We start from the raw sequence: 21288 nt of genomic DNA, 5'->3' as shown, positions 1-21288 counted from the left end.
CTGATCCCTTGACCTGAAAGAAAGAACAAACAGTTCTGCAGTAAAATTGTTTCGTTGTGTGCTGTACCTTAGTTGTGTTTAGATGAATACAGAGCACCAATAAGATCACTTTGCATAGTCTTTTTTGTCCTCGCTAAACTTTGTTTATGGTTGGAAAATAATTTTATAGCAGGTTTAAGCACACATTTTTTAAGAGAAAATGGGAATAGAGGCTTGTTTGCAGTTACAAATTATGGTACACTGAAAATCTTTGTAATGAGAATAGAGACGTAGAGGGTAATAAATGAGGAAGTGGATCTCTGAAGGAAAAGGTACCAGTACCAAACTTGGTTGCAGCATAGAGTAATTTAAGAATTTGTCATTACAAAATGTTTTTGCATATATCAGTAGACAGGCAATTGGGATTAGAGACCGATTTATCCCTGGGATACAATTAATTGATGGTTGTTGCTTCTATTTTATGCTGTTATTTGTTTGCTGACTGCCCCAGGTTGTGGTAGATATCAAAAAATGTTCTCTGCATAAGCATTTTTAATTCTATAAACCTCTAAACATTTTGTGCAGTCTATTGGTTAAACATCAACACAGGCACATGGACCAGATAGCATTGTATTTCTCAGGCTAAGAGCAAGGAAGTCGAGGGACTTGTTCATATTAATCTATCCTCTTTTGTAACTGCTTTAATTGGTCATTATTTTAATTATTCTACAGAAGTTGTAATTTGTGTGTTTAATTTGTATTTTTAAAGAACTTGTGAGTAAATGTGTTGTGAATAGATGTTAGTTTCACTGTCCATATCAATACTTTCGTGATAAATTATGACAGTAACCCTACTTTCTTCCCGTGAAGTTAGATGCTATACTAAATACTCAGTGAAGAATAAGAGCTTATTATAGGAAGTTTTGTTATGTCTGTGTATAACTGTGTCCTTAACTTTCCTCTGATTTTACAGGGCACAATGACTACATGTGTCCTGCTACTAACCAGTGCACCATCGACAAGAACAGAAGAAAGAGTTGCCAGGCTTGCCGACTAAGAAAATGCTATGAAGTGGGAATGATGAAAGGCGGTATGTACACAGCAACCAACAAATCCTCAGCATTGGTGTCTGCTTTCCTGTTTTGTAACTTCATTTGACAGCTGATATGGTTCCTCAAAGAGGAAGCAACTAATTCCTTTGAGCTGAAGCATATTAAATCAAAGAGCGATTAAATAAATAATTAAAAAAAAAAGTCCCAAATGCCAGGTTATTACTCTTGCCCAAATTTACATCAAAAATAACAGGAACATTGCCTTCAGTGGAATTAGGATTCTTCTGTTAATATTTTTAATTTATTATGTTTTAGTCTCTCATGGTATACTCCAGATCATGATGAATGAAACTTAACCTTTCATTTAATGACCATAGCATTTTGCAGTTCAGTGTGAAAAGCACTGGTAGTCTCAGATCAGTCCATATTCATCAAAATAACCTTCTGAATATATAATACTTGTTCTGTGAATTCTGGAAAGGAAAGTCAACTCCTCTATTCCAGTACTGTACACATATTTTGTATGCGAATTAATTCCACCTACCAATATTAAAGCATCACTCATTTTATAATAACTGAGATAAATGCCACTTTCTTAGACATACTGATGTAATAATGATACATAGAAGAAGAATCAGACACTGAATGTTTAGGCTGAAATGAAATACCACTAAATTACTTTATTTACATACACAGCATTTCACTTTTGGAGGCAAAATTAGAAATACAGTACAATACTGAACAACTGCTATGGTGTGTTCTTAGATGGAAGAGTATTTTTGTAACATAGTTTTGGATTGATCATGATACCCATCTTTCTCCTCTATGTTACAGTACCTTATGTTTGGCAAAAGCAGACAGAAGTTAGCTATTTTTAATCCTTTTGAAAAAGCCAAGCTCCTAATAATTAAGAATATTTAAGAACAGGAAGTCAAGTTTCATATTTGCTCTAAAGCAGAAGAAAACCTTGTAGCCTACTAAAAATTTCAGACTGCTTTTATTAATGAAGATTAATCCCTAGCTTTATTGAACCCTATTTCTATAGGAAAATTTAGCAAACTAGTAAGTGCTCAGAAGAGAAAAGATTAGAACCCATGTCTTATGTGTGAAAGGAGCTAATTGTTAAATTACAGATTGGTTGTCCCTTTCTCTGGCACACCTAATGCTTACTTATTCCACAAAAATCTGGGGCAAGAGGGAGGAGTAGCTCGTCATGTTTATCCTCCCCACAACAAAGTATTGTTTATAAGTCCAGTCTGTGGTCGAGGTAGGCCAAGTCTGTGAATCTTGGGAGAAAGAGTAAAGGGGAAAGAGTAAAGGAAAACTGGTCAGTTGTTGCTGCACTTTGACATTGAATCTTCATTTTTCTCAACTCAAGGATTAGGCAAGAGCTGAGGCTCTGTTGTGTTAATCTCTGTTTTGGGATGCAAGCTGGAGGAAGGTGTCAAATCTCTTTTTAATTCTAACACTTAGGACAGTAGCTGATTTTTTTTCAAAAGGTCTAGTTTATGTATCCAGAGTTCTTTTGTTTCTGACTTAACACCCTGGTGTATACGGCTAGAGCTCTTTAAAGTAAAATGTATATAATTAGTATCACTGCTATGGTCCAAAGAAGTTAAAGTTTCAGATAAGGCAAACTAAAATCAGACAATCCCATACATAAATTTGGCATGCAGCTTTAGCTTTGACCCTTGTACATATGGCATATCATAGTTAAGATATATAATGTTTTATATTGATATTACATCTTTCATTTGGCACATTTCCATCCATTTATAGTCATATGTATTTAATTAATGATCCACTGTACCATTTTGATGGTTTTCATATCTCTTCTCTAAGATACATATAGTAATAGTTTTTTCACTGTTCCATACACAGTTGTTTCAGTCACATAAAAATGACACAGAATTCTCAACTAGCATTCTGTAGAGTAAAGAAGTCCAGAAAAAGACTGCAATTTTGTCCAAATTTTCCTTCTAATATAGAGGTTCTGGAGTTTTTATTTCATACAGTGGCTCTCACTTGAGTAAAATCCTATGGATTTCATCCTTTCCTTTTACAATGCTGTAAGATTTCTATAGTCATTACTGCAGCCAGCAGTTTGAAAATAGTTGTGTTAGGGTTTGTTTAGTGTTTTGTTTGTTTTTTTTTAAACTAAGCTCTCAATTTACAAACAAGGAGACCAGGTAGATAAATTGTCTGCTCCTATAGGATCACTAATAATGCACTAACATCCATCATTGGTTCATAGGCAAGAGTGTAAGAATATTTATTTTATGAAGTCCGGGAAAAATGTATCAAGATCCCTCAGTTGCAGGTTATAAATCTGGCATGCTGGCAGATGAAGTATTCAGGAAAGGTGAAGTTAATGTAGGATGAAGTAAAATATTCAAGGTTCTGCTGGAGTCATCACTGATCCTGTATTGTCCATGTAACTGGGAGAAAGAAATCCTTTTCTTTAGGTAGTACTTGATGATTGTAACTTTTCTCTCAGATGAAGACAAAGGTTAAGTGAATGTTCTTGGCATGCCATCTGGTTAACTTTCAAAGTGTTAACTTTTAAATGTTTTAAAATATTTTTGGTGGTTTTTATTTTGTTTTCTCTGAGGAGATCTCCTAAGCTTTTCTGTTTTAATAGATCTCGTATAGTAACACTTTTCAACATACTAATTCATGTAGTGCAGTGGTTAACACAAGGTCTACATTTTTCTCTAATCATTCATAGTTCTCTTGATTGAATCTTTTAATTTAAATACTCTCCTCTGTTCATATTGAAGGATGTGCCTTATTTAAATGCATTAATTCTATCATACATTTGAAAAATATTCAGTTGTGTCATATCTCACTTCTGTATCTATCTCCAGTTTGCTTATTATGATATACCTTTTAGACATAGTGGAAAAAAACTGTAATATTTCTTTTCTTTAAATGTAATCTCATTTTTCCTTCTGAACTGAATTAGCTGAGGTTTTTAAATAAATTATCAAAGCAGCTAACTTGTGACTTTTATCTATCATTTACCTTCTGAGCAGTAGCTGATATTAATTATTGAGCTTCAGTAATTATGGGGGAAGATAGATAAAGTTGTGATTAAATGTCCGGTTAATTTTAAACATAGGTTATAAACTGAGGTTTTTGTCATAGAAGGTCACTTAATGCAGCATAAAGTAGTTCATATATATTATTTTTAATAGAGTAGACACAACTGAAATATATTTTTAGGGCTTCACTCAGAGAAAATGCTGGCTTCAAGTGGCTCTTGAGCTGTGCTGTAGGAACACTTATTTATGAGTTTCTGTGGAAATTTTATCATTTTTTTAATGCTGCTGTTCTTTCATCTTTTGAAAACTTCTTTCAGTACTGAAGAGCTATTTTCTTTCTCTCATGCTTGCAAGTGTTTCCCTCTGCATCTGTTACTGTGCTGCTTCGAGAGACAATTAGACTGCCAGAACCTCTGCTCACGCAGTCAGCATCTGAGGCAGAATTTGTAACCGTTACATTTAGTCCAAATGCTTCACTCTCTCTTTCTGAATAAGCCCCAAAGACCTTAAAATTATATGTTTATTGTTTAGTCCATGCACCCCTGTTTGTATGTGAGGATAAAGAGGTCACATGGAATAAACTCCTTGTCATCTCCCTCTTTTTTTTGGTTGGGTAGCAGGCAACAGTAGCCTTGTTTTTGTCTGTGATTCACTGATGCTTTCCTGAAGATTGTATCTGTTCTGGTTTGGAGAAGTATATTCCAACTTAATATTTCATGCATTGGGGTGGTCCCAGCTTCCAAATGAGACCACCAAATGGATTCACCAATTCCAAATGAATTTGGGAACTTCCAAATTTTTACAGCAGATTCAACCATGCGTATGGTCCATGTGATCTCTGTTCCAGTACAGATCCAGTTTTCAATTTTTTCATTGTTTTAATGGCTTTCTGGTGACTTGGCTTCGAAGGACCTCATTCTTTGAAATCAAAAGTACCTTGTTTTTATTGTTATTTATTAATTAAGTATCTTTATAGTGTGCTGAATGAATGGGGATTTCTAGTTATATAGCATGCTATGTTCTTCCCCTCCTGTCACATGTGACAAGGCAGATTTAACATCAAGTGTTCTGTGGGATCAGAGCAACCGAGTGCTAGTGGAATCAGTGGCTATCAAAAAAATTTGCCATAACATTAAATGCTAAATCCGTAATGAAAAGTCAGTTATCTGCCTGGTAGTCAATTTTTAGTCACCCTGGGACCTACATAGTTCCGTCAGTTGTCAAATGCTGATGCCTTCCCAACCTCAAGTCATATGAAATATATCAATGAAGGTTTTGAGTGCTCATGTGCTAGATCCACATGGTGATAATGTATAAGAGCAGGGGTATTTACTGTCTTTGAACAGCCTGAAATTTCATATTGTAGAGAGCATATTTTGAGTGTTGTTTCTTGTGACAATGAAATTACAGTATTACAGTGCATTTGAAACCTACATCCTTCGGTGTTGCCCTCACAATGTATCTGAGATCCCTTCAGAGGTTACTGCGATACTGCCAGGGAATAAAAGTCTGTGTTTGCCATAACAGCGTGCTTAACCACATGCCAGGTGCCTGTAGAAATGTTCATTAACTAGATATTGGAGTCTAGAGACAAGAGGCTTTCAGTTTTTCCCTTAAATTCTCTTGAAATAATTACTCATCTGTAATCACGTGGGAGTTCAGTCTGGTTCAATGTGACAATGTCACTGGAGTTTCAGGCAAAGTTTTACAGGGAAAAAGAAAAAAACATTTGGCAAATTTGTCTTCCTCTCAGAGAAGAACCTTGCTGATTTTTGTCTTTAAATGGAGGCAGCTATGCTTCCTTGATGAATGCTATATTTGTCCATGGTAAAAGGCTAGAGAGTTATTAAAATCATTCTCAAAAGCAGAGGTAAATTGATGTCTGATGCAACCACTGGAAGGGCTCCAGACTTTCTAGTTTTTGATGTAATTACTTTTTAATGAAATATGATATTAAAATAGAAATTAGTGAATGAAGGAAAATTGATTAATAATGTGAAACTATTTTGGTTTGTCTGAGGAGAACTTTTATGATATTTATTAGACATACTGTTCTGTACTCAGCCAAATAACTGTGTAGGTGGAGCCTGATAAATGTATGAGGAAATGTACATTTTTAAGATGTAATTGATGGGCTGAAAACATGTACTCATGCAGCATTTGAAGCCAAGTGGTATGAGTTTAGAACAGCCACCTGGAAAAGGAGATGGAATTGAAACCACGCCTTTTAGTGATATGTTTCTTTTTCCCCTTTGTACACAGGCAAAGTGGATTGTTGCCATTGAATTGTCCCAAAATATAATATTGCACCATTCTGCCCACAGTATAAGAAGGAGAGACCATTGCTGTGAACATTTTTGCCAAAAATACTTTATCTTCCTATCCCACTCCACAGAACGATCTGCATTTGAAGGAACGCTAGAGGGTCTCTTGTCAGACCACCTGCTCAAAGCAGGTTCAACACTGAATTTAGACAAGGTTGTTCAAGACCTGTTACAGTCAGGTGGAAAAGGGATAACGTGTCTTATGCTTATTTATACGCTATAGTTATATATAAGAATTTTTAATACTGCAGAATTTTTTATGTTTTACCCTTGAACACTTGTTTGAGATTGTAAAGTTAATGATAACTGTATATTTGTTTACATTTGCTTTTTGGCCTTTATGTACTTAAAAATTCCTATTTAGGCATTAATTTAGTTGTGATATTACTTGGGAATGGATACAGCAGTGAGACAGTCCCCATTTAAATTGCTGATTAATTTTAAATGAAGTCTAGGATCTTTGTTGTGGCTCCACTTTTGTCTGCCACTTGTTCATACTACAGGTACCTCAGGGTGTCACTGTGCATTCGCTGGTTTTGAGCAAACCTATGCAGGTCACATCAGATGGTGTCGTCTCATTGCTGAGCTTGAGAAATTCCTAGAGTACTAGAGCTTCTTGTTCTTCACTTGGTCAGGCATTTGCAGTTCAGTTCTAGCACTATCAGTCCTGATATATCAGGCCAAATAGCTTCAATACCCTAATTTATCCAATTTCTAAAATGTAGCTGTTACAATTTCTTGCTGTCTTTGAGAATTATACCAATGGACTCATACTCCTAAAACTACTTGGCTTTTCCAGCTCATGGTTGGTGTATGATTCCTGTAAAGGCTTTATTGTAACCCCTGAAAGATGTATGGCTTCACTGTAAATATTGCCTAGAAATGGGGCTATTGCCATAACTTAGGATGATTTGTGCAGGAGCGTCAGCACTGAAAGGGATTCAGTTAAATGATGGATTAATTGAACTTCTCTTGCTTCTCTTCTACATGCCCTCTGATGCTCTTTAAAATGTGTGCTATGAATGCCGAAGACTGAATGCCAAAATACGTATTAGGATGAATCATGTCTTGCACCTTCACCAGTAATTGGTTCATTGGTTCTCAAACTGCGAGTTATGAATAGTCATTAGAGACCACAAATTACGTTTTCCTGCTTGTTAACACATTTTTTTTTGTCACCAGGTCTTTAAAAACTTTACATGGAAGGCCAGTTTTACGATCTGCGTTGCAGCTGATAGGAATACTGGGGCACTGTGAAATGTAGTGTTGCTTGATCACTGAGCAAACTGGTGGCAGAACCAGGAGTTGAAGCAGAATATCTGAATGCAAGCCCTGGGCCCTGCATCCCCTCAGTATGGCTTCTCTCTCCCTCTCTCTCTTTTAGTAAAAGGTAGTCCTGATTATAGAGGACAGAAAAAGCTGCAGTTTGGAAAAGGATGAGATTTTTTTTTAAAAAAACACCCACATAAACAAACATACAGCATTCATCAACCACTCAGGAGCAGAAAAAATTGCTAAATCCAGGTGCACAGACCAAACTCAAATCTGTTATTTATTTCTACTAGTGAGTGTCTAGATAGCCTTGTCAGAAACCAAGCTATTAAGCACTGTCACTTGAGGCAGGCCTGTTCAAGATTAAACATTAAATTCTGATTAATTTTTTTAGAAGATTTCAGACAATGTATCTCATTTAAAGTAATTATCAACCCACCTGGGTTTTCAGCACAATTTACATTTCTGTTTGATTTTTCTAAGAGAGAAATGGATATGAAATAAAAGGACTGATTGTCTGAATCGTATTCAAAAGAAGTAATTTATTAAGCCTATAAAACTTGAACTTGGAAAGTGGTGTTACTTTCCTGTGACCAAATAATATATTTATGTAGAGAGAACCAAGCAGAAAAGCTCTGAAAATCCCAAAGATCTCAAAAATACCTTGGAAGGACCATCATGTCGAGATACATTACAATATTAGGACCTACACTGTAGGTTCTAATAGTTATATTCCTGACCTCTACTTATGTACAGCAGCTACAGTGACCTTAGGTTTTATAGGAAGCTGTAAGATTTTATTTCCAATGAAGCATTTAAAAACTATTGAATTCAGTGGAGCTGTGCTTAATGAGGTCTATCTGCAAAACAGAATTACTGTAAGAGGTCGTTAGGAGACAGCCACCTTTCTTGCATCCACCCTTTAGACTCTTAAGCCAGTTGTGCCTAGGTGACACTGAGGCTTGTGCCCATAAGGGAACTTTTGACTTGTTCACACTATTTTCCTTTTGCAATCACTTAGTTTTGCCAATGGCAGCGACGATGACAAAGTGCCAGAGCTCTTCTCCAGAAGTTTAGTAAATCCCTCCTGTATTAGGACATTTGAGAGAGGCTTTTGGATTTATAGCGTCTTGAGCTCTCACTTCAGAATCAGAAAGGTTCCTCTGCTCCCTGTATAAAGGGTTTCTGGCATAGAGAAATCTGGTTTCTTCTTTTGTGACCACTGGTGTAAAGGATTCATGTGGCTTCTCTGCCATGGTCTGTTCTTCTCTGCATGCTCCTTTAATATTCTGATCATCAACTGGGCTATAGACTTTCTGGCTTTCTGAAGGATGCCTTCTTATTTATAATCTCTTTTACTTGCCACGTATGTTTAGTCTTTTATTCTCAAGAAGGCTTTGTTTTACAAAGCACCAGATATTCCATCTCTGTGCCAATTTTCAACATAATTCTGACGAGGTAGATCAGTCTCGAAGAGTAACAAAATTGTTTAGAAGAGAAGGTGTTTCCAAGCATTTTTTAAATACTCCTTTGACAAACTGACAAAATTATAGACTTTTAATACTGCAAGGCTGTGCATGTATATAGAAATGTCAGATGTCTCTTATCATCTGGAGTCTGCTAATGAGGAGCAGAACTGTGGACAAAGAGCCTCAGGTTCAAAGGTTGCTCCAGACTGGGAGGTTAGCTGGTAAATCATTTACTGATTACTGTTTCCAAAACCAATTGTTGATCTGTCCTCTTGTTGTCATCTTAGGAAAAAACCCCAAAGACATTCCTTTGCATTTCTGCCATGATTTTTTTTCCCCCCTTCAGAGTGCGACCACAAGCTAGCGATTGCTACAGGGAGTTTCAGCATGGTTCCCACGCCATCCTCACACTCACTATCCCCACTCTGACATCCCCACTCTGGCTTTTTTCCTCCAATTTATTTGTGAGCCAAATGTCTTAATTTTGTAATCCTGTTTAACCTAGCTGTTGCAGTATTCTCCTGTGCATAAGGCTGTCCTTTCCCATGACATTTCAACCAGCCCTGTTCTGAACCTGTTCCTCCTAGGAGTCACCGCAGCTGTGTTGCTGAAATGGAAAGTAAGCAGTAAAAGGAAAAGTCTGCATTATCAGGAAGCCACAAACAGGAAGGAAAATCTTCAAAGCTAAAAACTCATTTCTGAGCAAACAGCTTTTAAGTAGGAGCTTCTTCCCTGGGTTAAAAGTTACTTATTTTGCAAAATCCAATGAGACATGAAAAAATGCTGATACAAATGATAAGCTATTGCTTACACGCTTGCTGCCTAGAAACTGATTCTCCAGTTCTGGCACTTAGCTTGCCTTTATGTTTTGACTTGTCGAGTTTCCAAATCTACTTTTTTCCCACTAGTTTAAATGCTTGAAATGCCATCTGAATGTCTGTCAAGTATAAAGTGGAGGTTAATTTGTAGAGCACTGACTTATTGCAAGGATTTGCAGGGTGCTGCCATGTACTGTTAGTGGTACAGCTCAAAGTTACGTGCCAATGAACTTTGATCAGTAACTGCATTCTTGTGCCCATGTCTGGGGCAGTGACAGATGCTGTTATCACCCCCTGAGTGAACCGAGTGTGGGAACTGTAGGATGGCAAGGCACTGGTAAAAATGGAAAGACAGTGAACAGTAATTAAGTATTTTCCATGTCATTTATGGGGTTTCTAGAGCAGTTAGGGGACGAAAGAAAAGCCAGATGTTGTGATAGAGATTATTTTTGTCTATGATTTGAAATATTCTGACTAATTAAAGTTTAGTCCAACAGCATGCTGCTTCTCTGATGGTACTTTGTCCAAAAGGGGGCATGGGATTTAACAGTTCATGGGTTTGTTATTTCCCTGTATGATCTCTAAACCTGCTATCTTCTGGTAACCTAAGGCAGTAGAGAATCTAAAATGCAATTGGAGTGAATATAAATTTTCCTTGCAGCAGTAGAAGACTACTGTGCCATTACTCAAATTGTGATTATATGCAAACACTACTATTAAAACCATCTTCTGTTATTTTGTTAAAAAGCCTTTCTGTTGTCCCTGAATCACAATGCGGAAGCAAGACTGTATCAACAGATAACGCAGTTGTTTGCACACATCGGGGCTAGCACATGCTAGAAAAAAAACCTTTTTGTGTGCCTAAAGTTTTAGAATGAAATGTATGTTACATCATAATACATGCATGCATACCCACATGAGATGGGTAAGGTTTACCGATGGTGACTGAAGTGTTGCTTTTAATTTTCTTGCTTGGACACTGTGATTTTAAGTCTTTGCACATTGATTTTAACATTTTGGGTTTTTGTCAAGTATAAAACCATTATGAATAAAAAAGCCCTGATATATTCAGGCAAAAGATATTGAAATGCGTTATAACAACAGAGTACCTGAGATCTCACAGCTTTATCATAGCTACAACCTGTGACCAGTTACATTTTTTCCTACTCATATGGTGTTTATGATGGTGTATGTTATGACAACTACAGAAACTACTAAAAGCAGAATTTTACTGTATATCAATGAAAAATGATATAAATTTTACTGTAGAACTTACATAAAAAAAAGTACCAAATAAACAATATGCCCCTAATCTGTGTTGCTGTAAAGAGAGAAAAGTGACTGGTTCTTTCTGTGAAGGCATTGCTCCTGAAAGGAGGTAAGGACTAGAAAGCTATTCTTTTAGTACTTTAAAAATCTGCAGTGCAGTATAAACTCAGCAGGTGCAAGGGAAGGGTGCAGTTAAAATTTCTGGAGGGAAAATACACACGGAAATACTGACTGCTATATCCTAAACCTTGTGTTTTGCGAAGATAGACTTACTTGTTTCAGTCATTGCATAAAAAGAAAAAAATAATACCATGTCTTCCTTCTGAAACAAGCAAGATACACCAGAAAAAAAAAAAAAAAGATATTAGTAATTAACCTGAATGAAGTACATCACCTCTGCAAGTCTATGAAGTGATGAAAAATTATGCAGGCAGCAATTAGAGTTACTTCCCAATCCAGTAATTATGTCCTGGTTATTACATATATGCTAGAAGCATTAATTAATCCCATTCCCCACATCAGTTCGGTTGTCTTCCCCCCTTCAGATCTCTATCAATTCTCTTTCTAGTTGTTTCAGTTTTTCTTCCTGTCTGTTCTGCTTTTCCTGTGAATTCTTAGGTGCTACAGCCCTATCTTCCAGGGCTAGAAGGAGAAGCAGCAGAGCAGTTCTTTGAAAGCTGAGTGTTAAAGTAAGGAAGAGTAGCAAAGAAAAGTTTTCCTTCTTCTCCATCATTCTCCTGTAAATACCAGCTCCTGAGGTGGAGTGAGAGGCCTCACCAGTCATCTTTCTTTTCCCAAATATTCCCTCAGGAGGCAAACCAAATTCTTCTTTAATTATACACATAGAAAGCATATGTAATAACAGGTAAAAATCTTTGTTTATAAAATGTGAAATAAACCCTCCTATTTCCAGTAGATGTAATATAGCAGTTTCTAGGATAAAATACTGTCTCATCCCACTGTATGGACCTGGAATTATGAAACCAAATGTGCTGCCACTTCTGGTTGTGCAGTAAGTGCCTCCTGCAGCCATCTTGGAGAGACTGCTGTGCTTCTGCACGTTTATTGACAGAGATAAAAAAAGAGAAATTGTTTCAGAAGTTAATATATTTTTTATGGTCCAGCTACACAATGATAATAAACTTCTACATTTCTTGAAAGAAGGTGATGATTTTAAATTATTGTAGTTTCATGTTACTGAAAGGTTCCAAGATAAACAGCATTGGACTAAGCCAGTTTTACTGAATGGGATAATCTGAGAAAAATACCACAGCTGCAACATCCTTATCACTTACTGCAAGACAAGAGATATTGTTCCTGCCTAAATTCACAATTTGTGTAATTGCATTCTGCCTGCTTATTTTTGTCTATAAAATAAAATAGTTATGTCCTCTCCCAAAATAGAACAGTGTTGTCAGGTGACTTTGTGTCATGAAATGACAGCTACAATTAATTAATAGAAAATAAATATCTGTGTATAATATGTACAGTCATGATGTGTATTAATTAAGTATATTAATGGTTGAATAAAGTAGCAAAGTGAAATTCTCAAATGCTAGAAAATACAGAACTTGTCAGTGTGACTTTTATTGAACCACTCTATGGTATGATCTCATAAGTAACCGTTGCTCTCCAGAAAACAGCAAAACTTTGCTTCTGTTTCCACTGTTAAATATGTATCATGATACTAGTAACTAATTTTGCAGATTGTTTGCAAGGTGAAGCACAGAGATGTATTTGAAACAGAGACTTATAGTCCAAAGATTTTAGGTTGTGGATATTGCTCGGGGCTGACGTCTTTCCTTTCCTGAGGTGATCCAGAAGATCACAGATCAATGGGAGTTTGCATTCTTTAGGCTGGGCTTCACATATAAAGTGCCTGGAGCCATCTCAATGATTGATGACCACTGATACAGATAGTTAAAAAATGAATTGCTGAAAGTCTGTATCCTAAAATGCAGTTAGAGGACTAGACCTCTGTAGACTTTTGGGGTAGGCTTAATTAAAAAAATATTGGGGATATTTTTTGATGTATTTGCAGGTAAGTAAGATAAGTTTAAACATAATATTAACCTGAGAGTTTTAACCTTCAAAGAAAGGTACTATTTGTAGAAAAAAAATTCTTTATGAGAGTTTTTGCTTTTGCAGTTATTGGAAAGCTGTTCAGAACTCCAGCAAAATTGAAGAGATGGGTTAATAAATAGGCGGCAAGTGAATAGGCTTTACAATGACAGGCAGATGCAGTTCCCATTTAAGAAGAATAGAATTTGAGATTGTACATATACTTTAAATCTAAAATGCATTATTCTATTGTTCAGGCAGAGCAAAGCAAATTTTATTCTCTTTGTTTTCCTCCTCTTCTTCCTCTAAATATTTTATATAATACAGAAGATCATAGACTCATAGAATCACTAAGGTTGAAATGACCTCTAGGATCATCAAGTCCAGCAATCAACCCAACACCACCATGTCTCCTAAACCATGTCCTGAAGTGCCACATCTACACATTTTTTGAACACCCCCAGGGATGGTGACTCCACCACCTCTCTGGGCAGCCTGTTCCAGTGCCTGACCACTCTTTCAGTAAAGACGTTTGTCCTAATATCCAATATAAACTTCCCTTCACTCAACTTGAAGCCATTTCCTCTTGTCCTACCACTAGTAACTTGGGAGACAAGACCAACAGCCACCTCACTACAACCTCCTTTCAGGTAGTTGTAGAGAGCGAGAAGGTCTCCCCTCAGCCTTCTTTTCTCCAGACTAAACAACCCCAGGTCCCTCAGCTGCTCCTCATAAGACTTGTTCTCCAGACCCTTCACCACCTTCATTGCCCTTTGCTGGACACGCTCCATATAAAAGATTTAAAGGTGGAGTTTTTTTCTTAGAAGGTGGCTGTTGGGTGGCTGAGATTCAATATTCATCCAATACAATCCTAATTTAGGATTTTTTTTAATAATCTGGAATTTATTTTTTGTTTTGTTTTAATAACATGGTGGAAAACACTAGTGAAGTATTTCCTTAGGTTAACATTGGTTCCATGGTCCATATGCTATTTTATTGCTGATCAGGTTCTACTGACTGGAGTACATAATTATTCAGCAGTTTTGAAATCTGGCTCCATATCTAAAAAGATGACTGAATTTACATACAAGTCTTTATAAAACTCCCTTTGAAAATCTTGGCTCTTGTAGCTTTAAAACTCAAGTGGAAATTGTTTTAGAGCTTTTTCAAGATACATAGTACTTCCATTTTTGGTAGAATATTGGTTTTCATAACATTTGGCAGTTCATGTTCCTATATCGGCTGAACTGTGGAATCAAAATCAAAGCATTCATATATTAAAAAAAAATGTTTGCACACTTTTGGCAATGAAATTGTGCTTGATAGAGTTGTCTTTTTTGGGATTAGTGACTGTGCATCACTATTATCTCTTTTTAACAGAGATAAAATTTGATTAAGTTGAAGGAGATTTGGAGGCACTTGCATTTTTCAGGGTGATACTCACTCCTATTTGGTCCAAGAAAATGAATAATAAAATCACTGTGTTGCTTGTCCATCTAGGGGTTAGGTAAAGAGTTAGTAGTAATTTCTATAAATCTCTGATGATGCTTATACAGATTCAAAGACCTTTCTGTCTGTGATCATAAAAGCTGCTGATGTGAGGCGGAAGGAATGCATACTCCTACTGACTTTTTTTTCCCCAGAGCTGGTCTCTACAAAATCCAGTGTAGGCTTAGTATGTTTTTTTTGTTTATTTTACATCCCAAAATAAAAATGTAAAAATGAATTTGTGGGGGGCACCTCCTGAAAACTAGTTATGTTCAACTTTGCTCAACGCACCACTTCTTTTTAAGGTGAAGAAAAGCCAGTGCAAAGCTTGCAGTTGAATTAAAAATAAAAGTATTATTCTTATTTAGAATCTAGTTGGTTTGTAAGCAGCTAAATGTGCTTACATTTGCCACTTTCCCTGTTACGTCAAATTCTCATGACATCCTTGTTTTACTTAACAAGGCAGGCCTGAAATAAGTAAAAAGCAAAACCAAAAAAATCCTTTCTGATCTTACAGTAATCCATGCCATGGAGACTTATGGCAAAGGTGCCCTATTAGTGTTTATTAACCCTTAATGAATTCTTTTCTCCATCAAATTTGTCCTACAGCTTTCTAACATATACCACATTCTAATTTATTCACACTTTCAGCTGTGTCCCGGCATGGTGTGAAAGAGAACCTCTTCTTGTCTCTCCTGAACATTGCATGGGGTAGTTTTGTACCATCTTGTGTTTGGTACCATCTTGTATTAGAAGAGAAGCGTCAGTGTCGTACTTTATTCATCCTCTTGCTACTCCTGATTTTGTTGTCTTGCGTCTGTCTTGCAGGCCAAGCAGACCTAATCAACTTAGCTGTTTCTTGCACCAAACTTGTTTCACATTTCAGAAGATCTTACTTGGCTTTCTCTTATCCTTTTTCATTTCTTTGATATCTCTTTTTAAAATGGGAAGAACAGGACTGCACACACTGTTCGTTGTAGTGTGCCTCATGAGTTAATAAAATCTGTGATTTATGAAGATGCTCTGTCCTCCCTTCCTCTCCTAATAATTTCTACCCTTCTATTTACTTTCTAAACTAACTTATCTGATGTTTTTATAGTATTATTCTAACCCTAAGATCTTGTTTCTGAATTACGTCAGTTCTGAGTCCATCTATTTATGAGTATGTTGAACAGTACAGGCCCCACGGATACTTTTAACTCTTCAAAAGGAAATTGCTAAATGAGCAGCTGTAGAATTTGGGGTGTGAGAAAGTTAACATATGCTTTAGTGTGTATGAACCGTGTGGGTTTGTTCACATGATTATGTCTGCATGTTTCACAGGGCAATTTTAACTCAAAATCATTACATTGATATAAAGCATACAACCAAAATATGTGTTACAGACAGAGAATGCATACTATTGAGTATTACAATGAAGTAAGCTACCAATAAGAATAACTCTAGGATGACATTTTGCCAAAATGAGTCTTGCATTTTTTCTTAATGTCAAGAATCTCTTCCTCATGTCCTAAATAGAAACAGTTTAGCGGTAGTAAAAATCGGTATTGCTGAATGAAAAATGGAAGCAGCAATGCACTCGAGACTTTTGGTTTACAATTAGTTTAACGAATGGGAAAATGTAGAGAGATTAAGAGTAGGAGTGATGAAAGATTTATTGAGCTCACTTTATCTGGAAAGATTAATAGAATAGAATTAGGAGGCCGACTAGGGTTTGAATGACTTCAATGTAAAGTTCTTAATCTTCAAGTAGTAATTCAGTAAAAATACCACCATATTCAAAGAAAGGCAAACAGATCTAAAGATCCTCTCTGTTCCTTTGAGATTGGGAAAAGACACCTGCTGATATGATCCATCATTTGTAGCAAGAAATACTGGATGTGAGATGAAGATGTTGCTAACTAAGACTGGGATTCTAAGAGTTTAAAGGTTTGTGGTGTGAAAAAAGCTGAGCAAAGATTGTGTTTCCCACTCTCCCACCATCAGAAAGACTTGGTCACTTGCACGTGCCAGCAGTTCTCAAAGCGGTTTTGTCTTTGTGGTGTTTTTTTTTTTTTTTATTGTTCTCTCTTCTCTGTTTCTTGAATAGTTTGCCTCTATAGATACACTACTTTTGATTTTCAAACTGGGACTAGTGCTGCTTTTCCACATTGCATGAGAACTCCAGAATAAGCCCCATTATAAGCTGCCCTCTCTTCATTGCTTAATTCTTTGTGTGCTTCCCTTATTATGTGCTTGTCCCTTGCCTCCATTTGATGATTGATTTAAGTTTTTAATTCAGCCTCAAAATGCCTGTGCCTCCTCCACTCAGACCCAGATTTAATCCTACCTTTAAGGTTGGAGTCCACGTGTGCTTTATAATTTTCTTGTAACCTTCCCTCAAAGGGAGGTTTTGTTCCACCATAAGGTCTTATCCTGTTGTTCTAATTGGTATGGCTGACTTGATAATATCCCAGGGTTCAGGGTCATGCAGTGCTAAGCACATTGCAAAAATGTGTTGTAATGACAAAGGTGGTTTCTGTTGCAGTTATTACAACCTTTTGACAGTAGGTCTCCCACATTAGATTCTGAGGTTGCAGTTATCTTTCCTTTTCTTACTTCTATTTATCTTCTTACACAGGCATTATTTATTGCCGTATAAGCTCATATTATAACGGGAAATTTTTTGGATGGCTTTTATGTAATTATGAAGATCACAGGCTCAGTAATAGGATGATGTTTAATAAAAATAGTAAGTGACCTTGAGCAAAACTTTTTTGGATAGTTTTTGAGACCTACTTCTGTGATCCATCTGTCCCACCCAGATCATTAAGTTATCATTGATCATTTATAGAATAGTTGTCTGCTAGAGGTTGGGTCATACTTTGAAGTTTGTGCTGTAAAGAAATATTTATTTATTCCCAATTACTGACTTCTTTTTGCGGGGCTTACAGCAGTACAGTGCCACTCATCTAGACTCCTGTGTAAGCCCAACTAATCTGAATTTTAGGAAGGAGTACACTATTCCTGACACTCTACTTTTAAAAACAGTTTTTCTCTCCAATTACTGATGTAAGATCCCATATATAGGAAGAAGTCTTCAGAAAATAAACCAAAAGTTATGCTACCTGGGTCTATCAACAACAGCTGCTGATTGGCTAAAGCCATGTGTATGTAGTACATATATTCAAGGAAAGGAGTTCATTACGCTTTTGTGTGTCTCTAGGAATCCGGAAAGACCGCAGAGGTGGCCGAATGATGAAACAAAAACGTCAAAGAGAGGAGCAAGATTCCAGGAACGGGGAGGCCTCTACGGAGCTGCGAGCTCCCACCCTTTGGACAAATCCACTGGTGATTAAACATAACAAGAAGAACAGTCCGGCCCTGTCCCTGACGGCAGAACAGATGGTCAGTGCCTTGCTGGAAGCTGAGCCACCCATAGTTTATTCTGAATATGACCCAAATAGACCATTCAACGAAGCCTCTATGATGACCCTCTTGACCAACCTTGCAGACAGAGAATTAGTGCACATGATCAACTGGGCAAAGAGAGTTCCAGGTAAGGCAAAAAAGCCCCAGTGGACTATAAAAGCCTGTACATGGCAAACCAATAGCAAAAAGACATACCTGTTTTCATACTACATATTCTAATTTAATGCAAATTTTTCACGTAAGCATAACTACATTAAAAAATCACAAATTCTATGTTTAATTGGTTGATAAAAAATTATAGAGCAATGTAAGTCACTTTTAAAGAAAGATTTATTCAAGAAAAGATATTTCCCCACACCATAGAATGTTGGACAATTTTTTTTGTTTGCAAATTATTTTAAAAAAAAAAACAAACGGTAAAATTAAAGGTAAAAACAGTTTACTAAAAGCCAGATCTAATCAAGTAGATCTAATCAAGTTATGTTAAATATTTAGATACCTTTTGATAAAGGGGTTTCTCTCATGTCTATAATGTAAGCCATAAATTCAGCATCACTACTGAGCCTGTAAGTATTAGTATTATTTATTAAATTGCCAGTTTATCTTTTTGACCATAAATTACAGATCTTCCATGAGTTTTGGCTCTGAAAAACAGAGCCAAAATAACAATTTTTGTATGAAAATATTTTCCTACCGGAACTAGATGTTTTTAGCTTTATCATTTTGTTGCATCATGGTTGCTGATCTATGACCCCTCGTTTCTGGAAGGGAATTACAGAATGGAATTACAGAAATAGAAATGGGAAGTATGTAATGTTCTTGGTTGAATGTACGTTACACATTCATTCGTGTGGTTTATTTAATTTATAACAATGAAATAAGAGAGTAGTTTTGTAATTAAACTTCATGATCTTTTAAAATTTCAGTCTACAAGACTACTTTTCATAAGTCAACATTTAAATGGTTATTAGAAATCTATGGCACATGTTGTACTTTTAGCTTTGTAAAAATACACATACGGCATACATAGTAATTTATACTTTATAATTCACTGGGATTCTGATCTCTTAAATTTTTACTGTAGCAATTTATTTCATTAAAATTATGTAGCTGATTTATGATGGGGTGTTAAAGAACACTACCACAGCTCTCACTCACAAAGTGCATTACCTCAACAACATTACACCCGGGTTATGCCGTGTTTGTTTTCCTTCATTTAAACTTGGCAAGACTCTTCCTGGTAAATCAATAACCCATAAAATCTGAGTCTTTTCCAGTCTCATGGGTTCCCTTTTTACCACTTTTCACATGTCACTTTGTGGGCTTCAGCTATGATCAATGAGAACCTGTGTGTGTTTCATTTCTCATCGTATCTTATAAGAAATCACCTGAGAATTTTATTCTTGACAAAACCACAGTGGTTAAGGCCTGATCCACAGTCTGTTCAAGTCAAGGGTGGTTTCTCCTGTTAATTTAGCTATGCTTTGAATCATGCCTTTACAAAATGCTTTTGAAAAATGAACGTATGTCAATAGAGTTAAAGCTATTCACTGTCAAACCAGCTAAATTCAAATTACTTTTCTGCTGATTTTAGAGATATAATTAGTCTAAGTCTGTTAAAATCCATTAATTTACATTCAACATGAATATATCACATTCTAAATTCTTTATGTTGTCTAACTGGAAACATTTGCCTTCTGTGACATTTGATTTTGATAGTAATGTAATTAATGAAAATGTGCTTAGATACAAGGCAACACTGTTAGGGAACACAAATCTGTTTTTTATTCAGATATCTCTCTAAAACTGCTTGTCACAAGATGATTACTTTTGGTGAAATCAAAAAACTTCCTGGGTTACCAAATATATCCTTTATTTCCTTCTGAAATTGGAAAATCAAATGTATAGGGGTAGCAGCTATCTGTGTATATCCGATGTATTTCACATTTAAATAGATGTGTCTGTTAATTGCCAAAATAGCTCCTAAGGAGAAACTAAGCCAAATGACTCTATGTATATGCATTAATAAATATTCTAACAGGTGGGGTTTGATATGAAACTGGTGAACGTTGATTAAAAAAAGCTAAAAAAAATCACTTCCCAGTCATAGTTTGATTTATTAGGTACTGTACAAACAATCATACCAAAGGAAAGTACTAAAGCAGGAGAGAATATGAAGAGTTTGGGGATCCTGAAAGAGCTGGACACCTACCTTGTTCTTGGTGTTGTGTCTTGGTGGACAGTGTGCATGACCAAAAGTAGAAATTGAAGTATTTTAGAAAGCTGATGTAAAAGAATTCAGGCCCAATTGTCTACCTGCCTCTAAAATTGGGTCCTCTGAGAGTAGGAATTTTGGAGCTAGGTGCTTAAATCTTTTTTTCTGAATCTCTCCTTTGGTCCTAGAAAATGTTGAGTGTTCTTGGTTACTGATATTAACTCTTAGAAGTACTGATCACCTTGCAAAGACAGGACCTTTGCTTGGACTGTTTGCCTGTTTCCTTCTGCTGGAATTTGCTGGCGATAAATGTACATTAAGAGAAATGTGTTCGGCAATATAAGTTGTATTTTTACCTCCACAGTATGTTGCCTTTGAATATTTCATTATTACTAGGAAATATGCAGTACTGCTTAATTAGAGAGAATTTTTGTATACTTTATGCATAAACAGAAGAATTGAATAACTTTTCTGTTAGGTGAAGTATTTTGTGCAACAGCCTTGTGGGATTCCACTCAGCTATTTTCTCAGCTAATTTACTAAGGCTTCAAGCTTCAGAATCAAGGGTAAAAACATCTTTTTCTAAAAAGCGAATGTGCTTTTTACCAGTAGGAAAAAAAACAGTTGCAGGAAACAGCCTCTTCCGTGCACACCGCTCAAGCCTTGGAAGCGTTGCACAAGTTCATTTAGCTAAATGCAGGCACTTAGCTGATGGAAAGCAAGGAGCAAAGTCAATACGAGTGGCTGGGCTGAAAGCATACTTGTTGAGGAAGGACGGAACTGATATTAACGGAAATGCAATGAAGATATAGCTTACAAATGGTTTCAGGGATATGTCTGGAGTCTTTTGCTATGTAGGCTTAAAGCCTACATAGTCTAGACAGCC

At 36.3% G+C, this 21288-nt stretch overlaps 1 protein-coding gene across 1 annotated transcript in view; it reads left to right on the top strand.

The window, feature by feature from the left end:
* ESR1 (estrogen receptor 1) overlaps positions 1-21288 on the top strand; it is a 124848-nt gene that overhangs the window by 43015 nt on the left and 60545 nt on the right. Inside the window, 2 exon segments of the mRNA XM_075087910.1 lie at positions 953-1069; positions 17982-18314. Of these exon segments, the coding sequence (XP_074944011.1) occupies positions 953-1069; positions 17982-18314 (450 nt within the window).

Source organism: Phalacrocorax aristotelis, chromosome 3 (genome assembly GCF_949628215.1).
Source record: "Phalacrocorax aristotelis chromosome 3, bGulAri2.1, whole genome shotgun sequence".
Lineage (NCBI taxonomy): Eukaryota > Metazoa > Chordata > Aves > Suliformes > Phalacrocoracidae > Phalacrocorax > Phalacrocorax aristotelis.
Note: the sequence above shows the minus strand (reverse complement) of the source record. Positions and strands in the feature narration are given on the sequence as shown.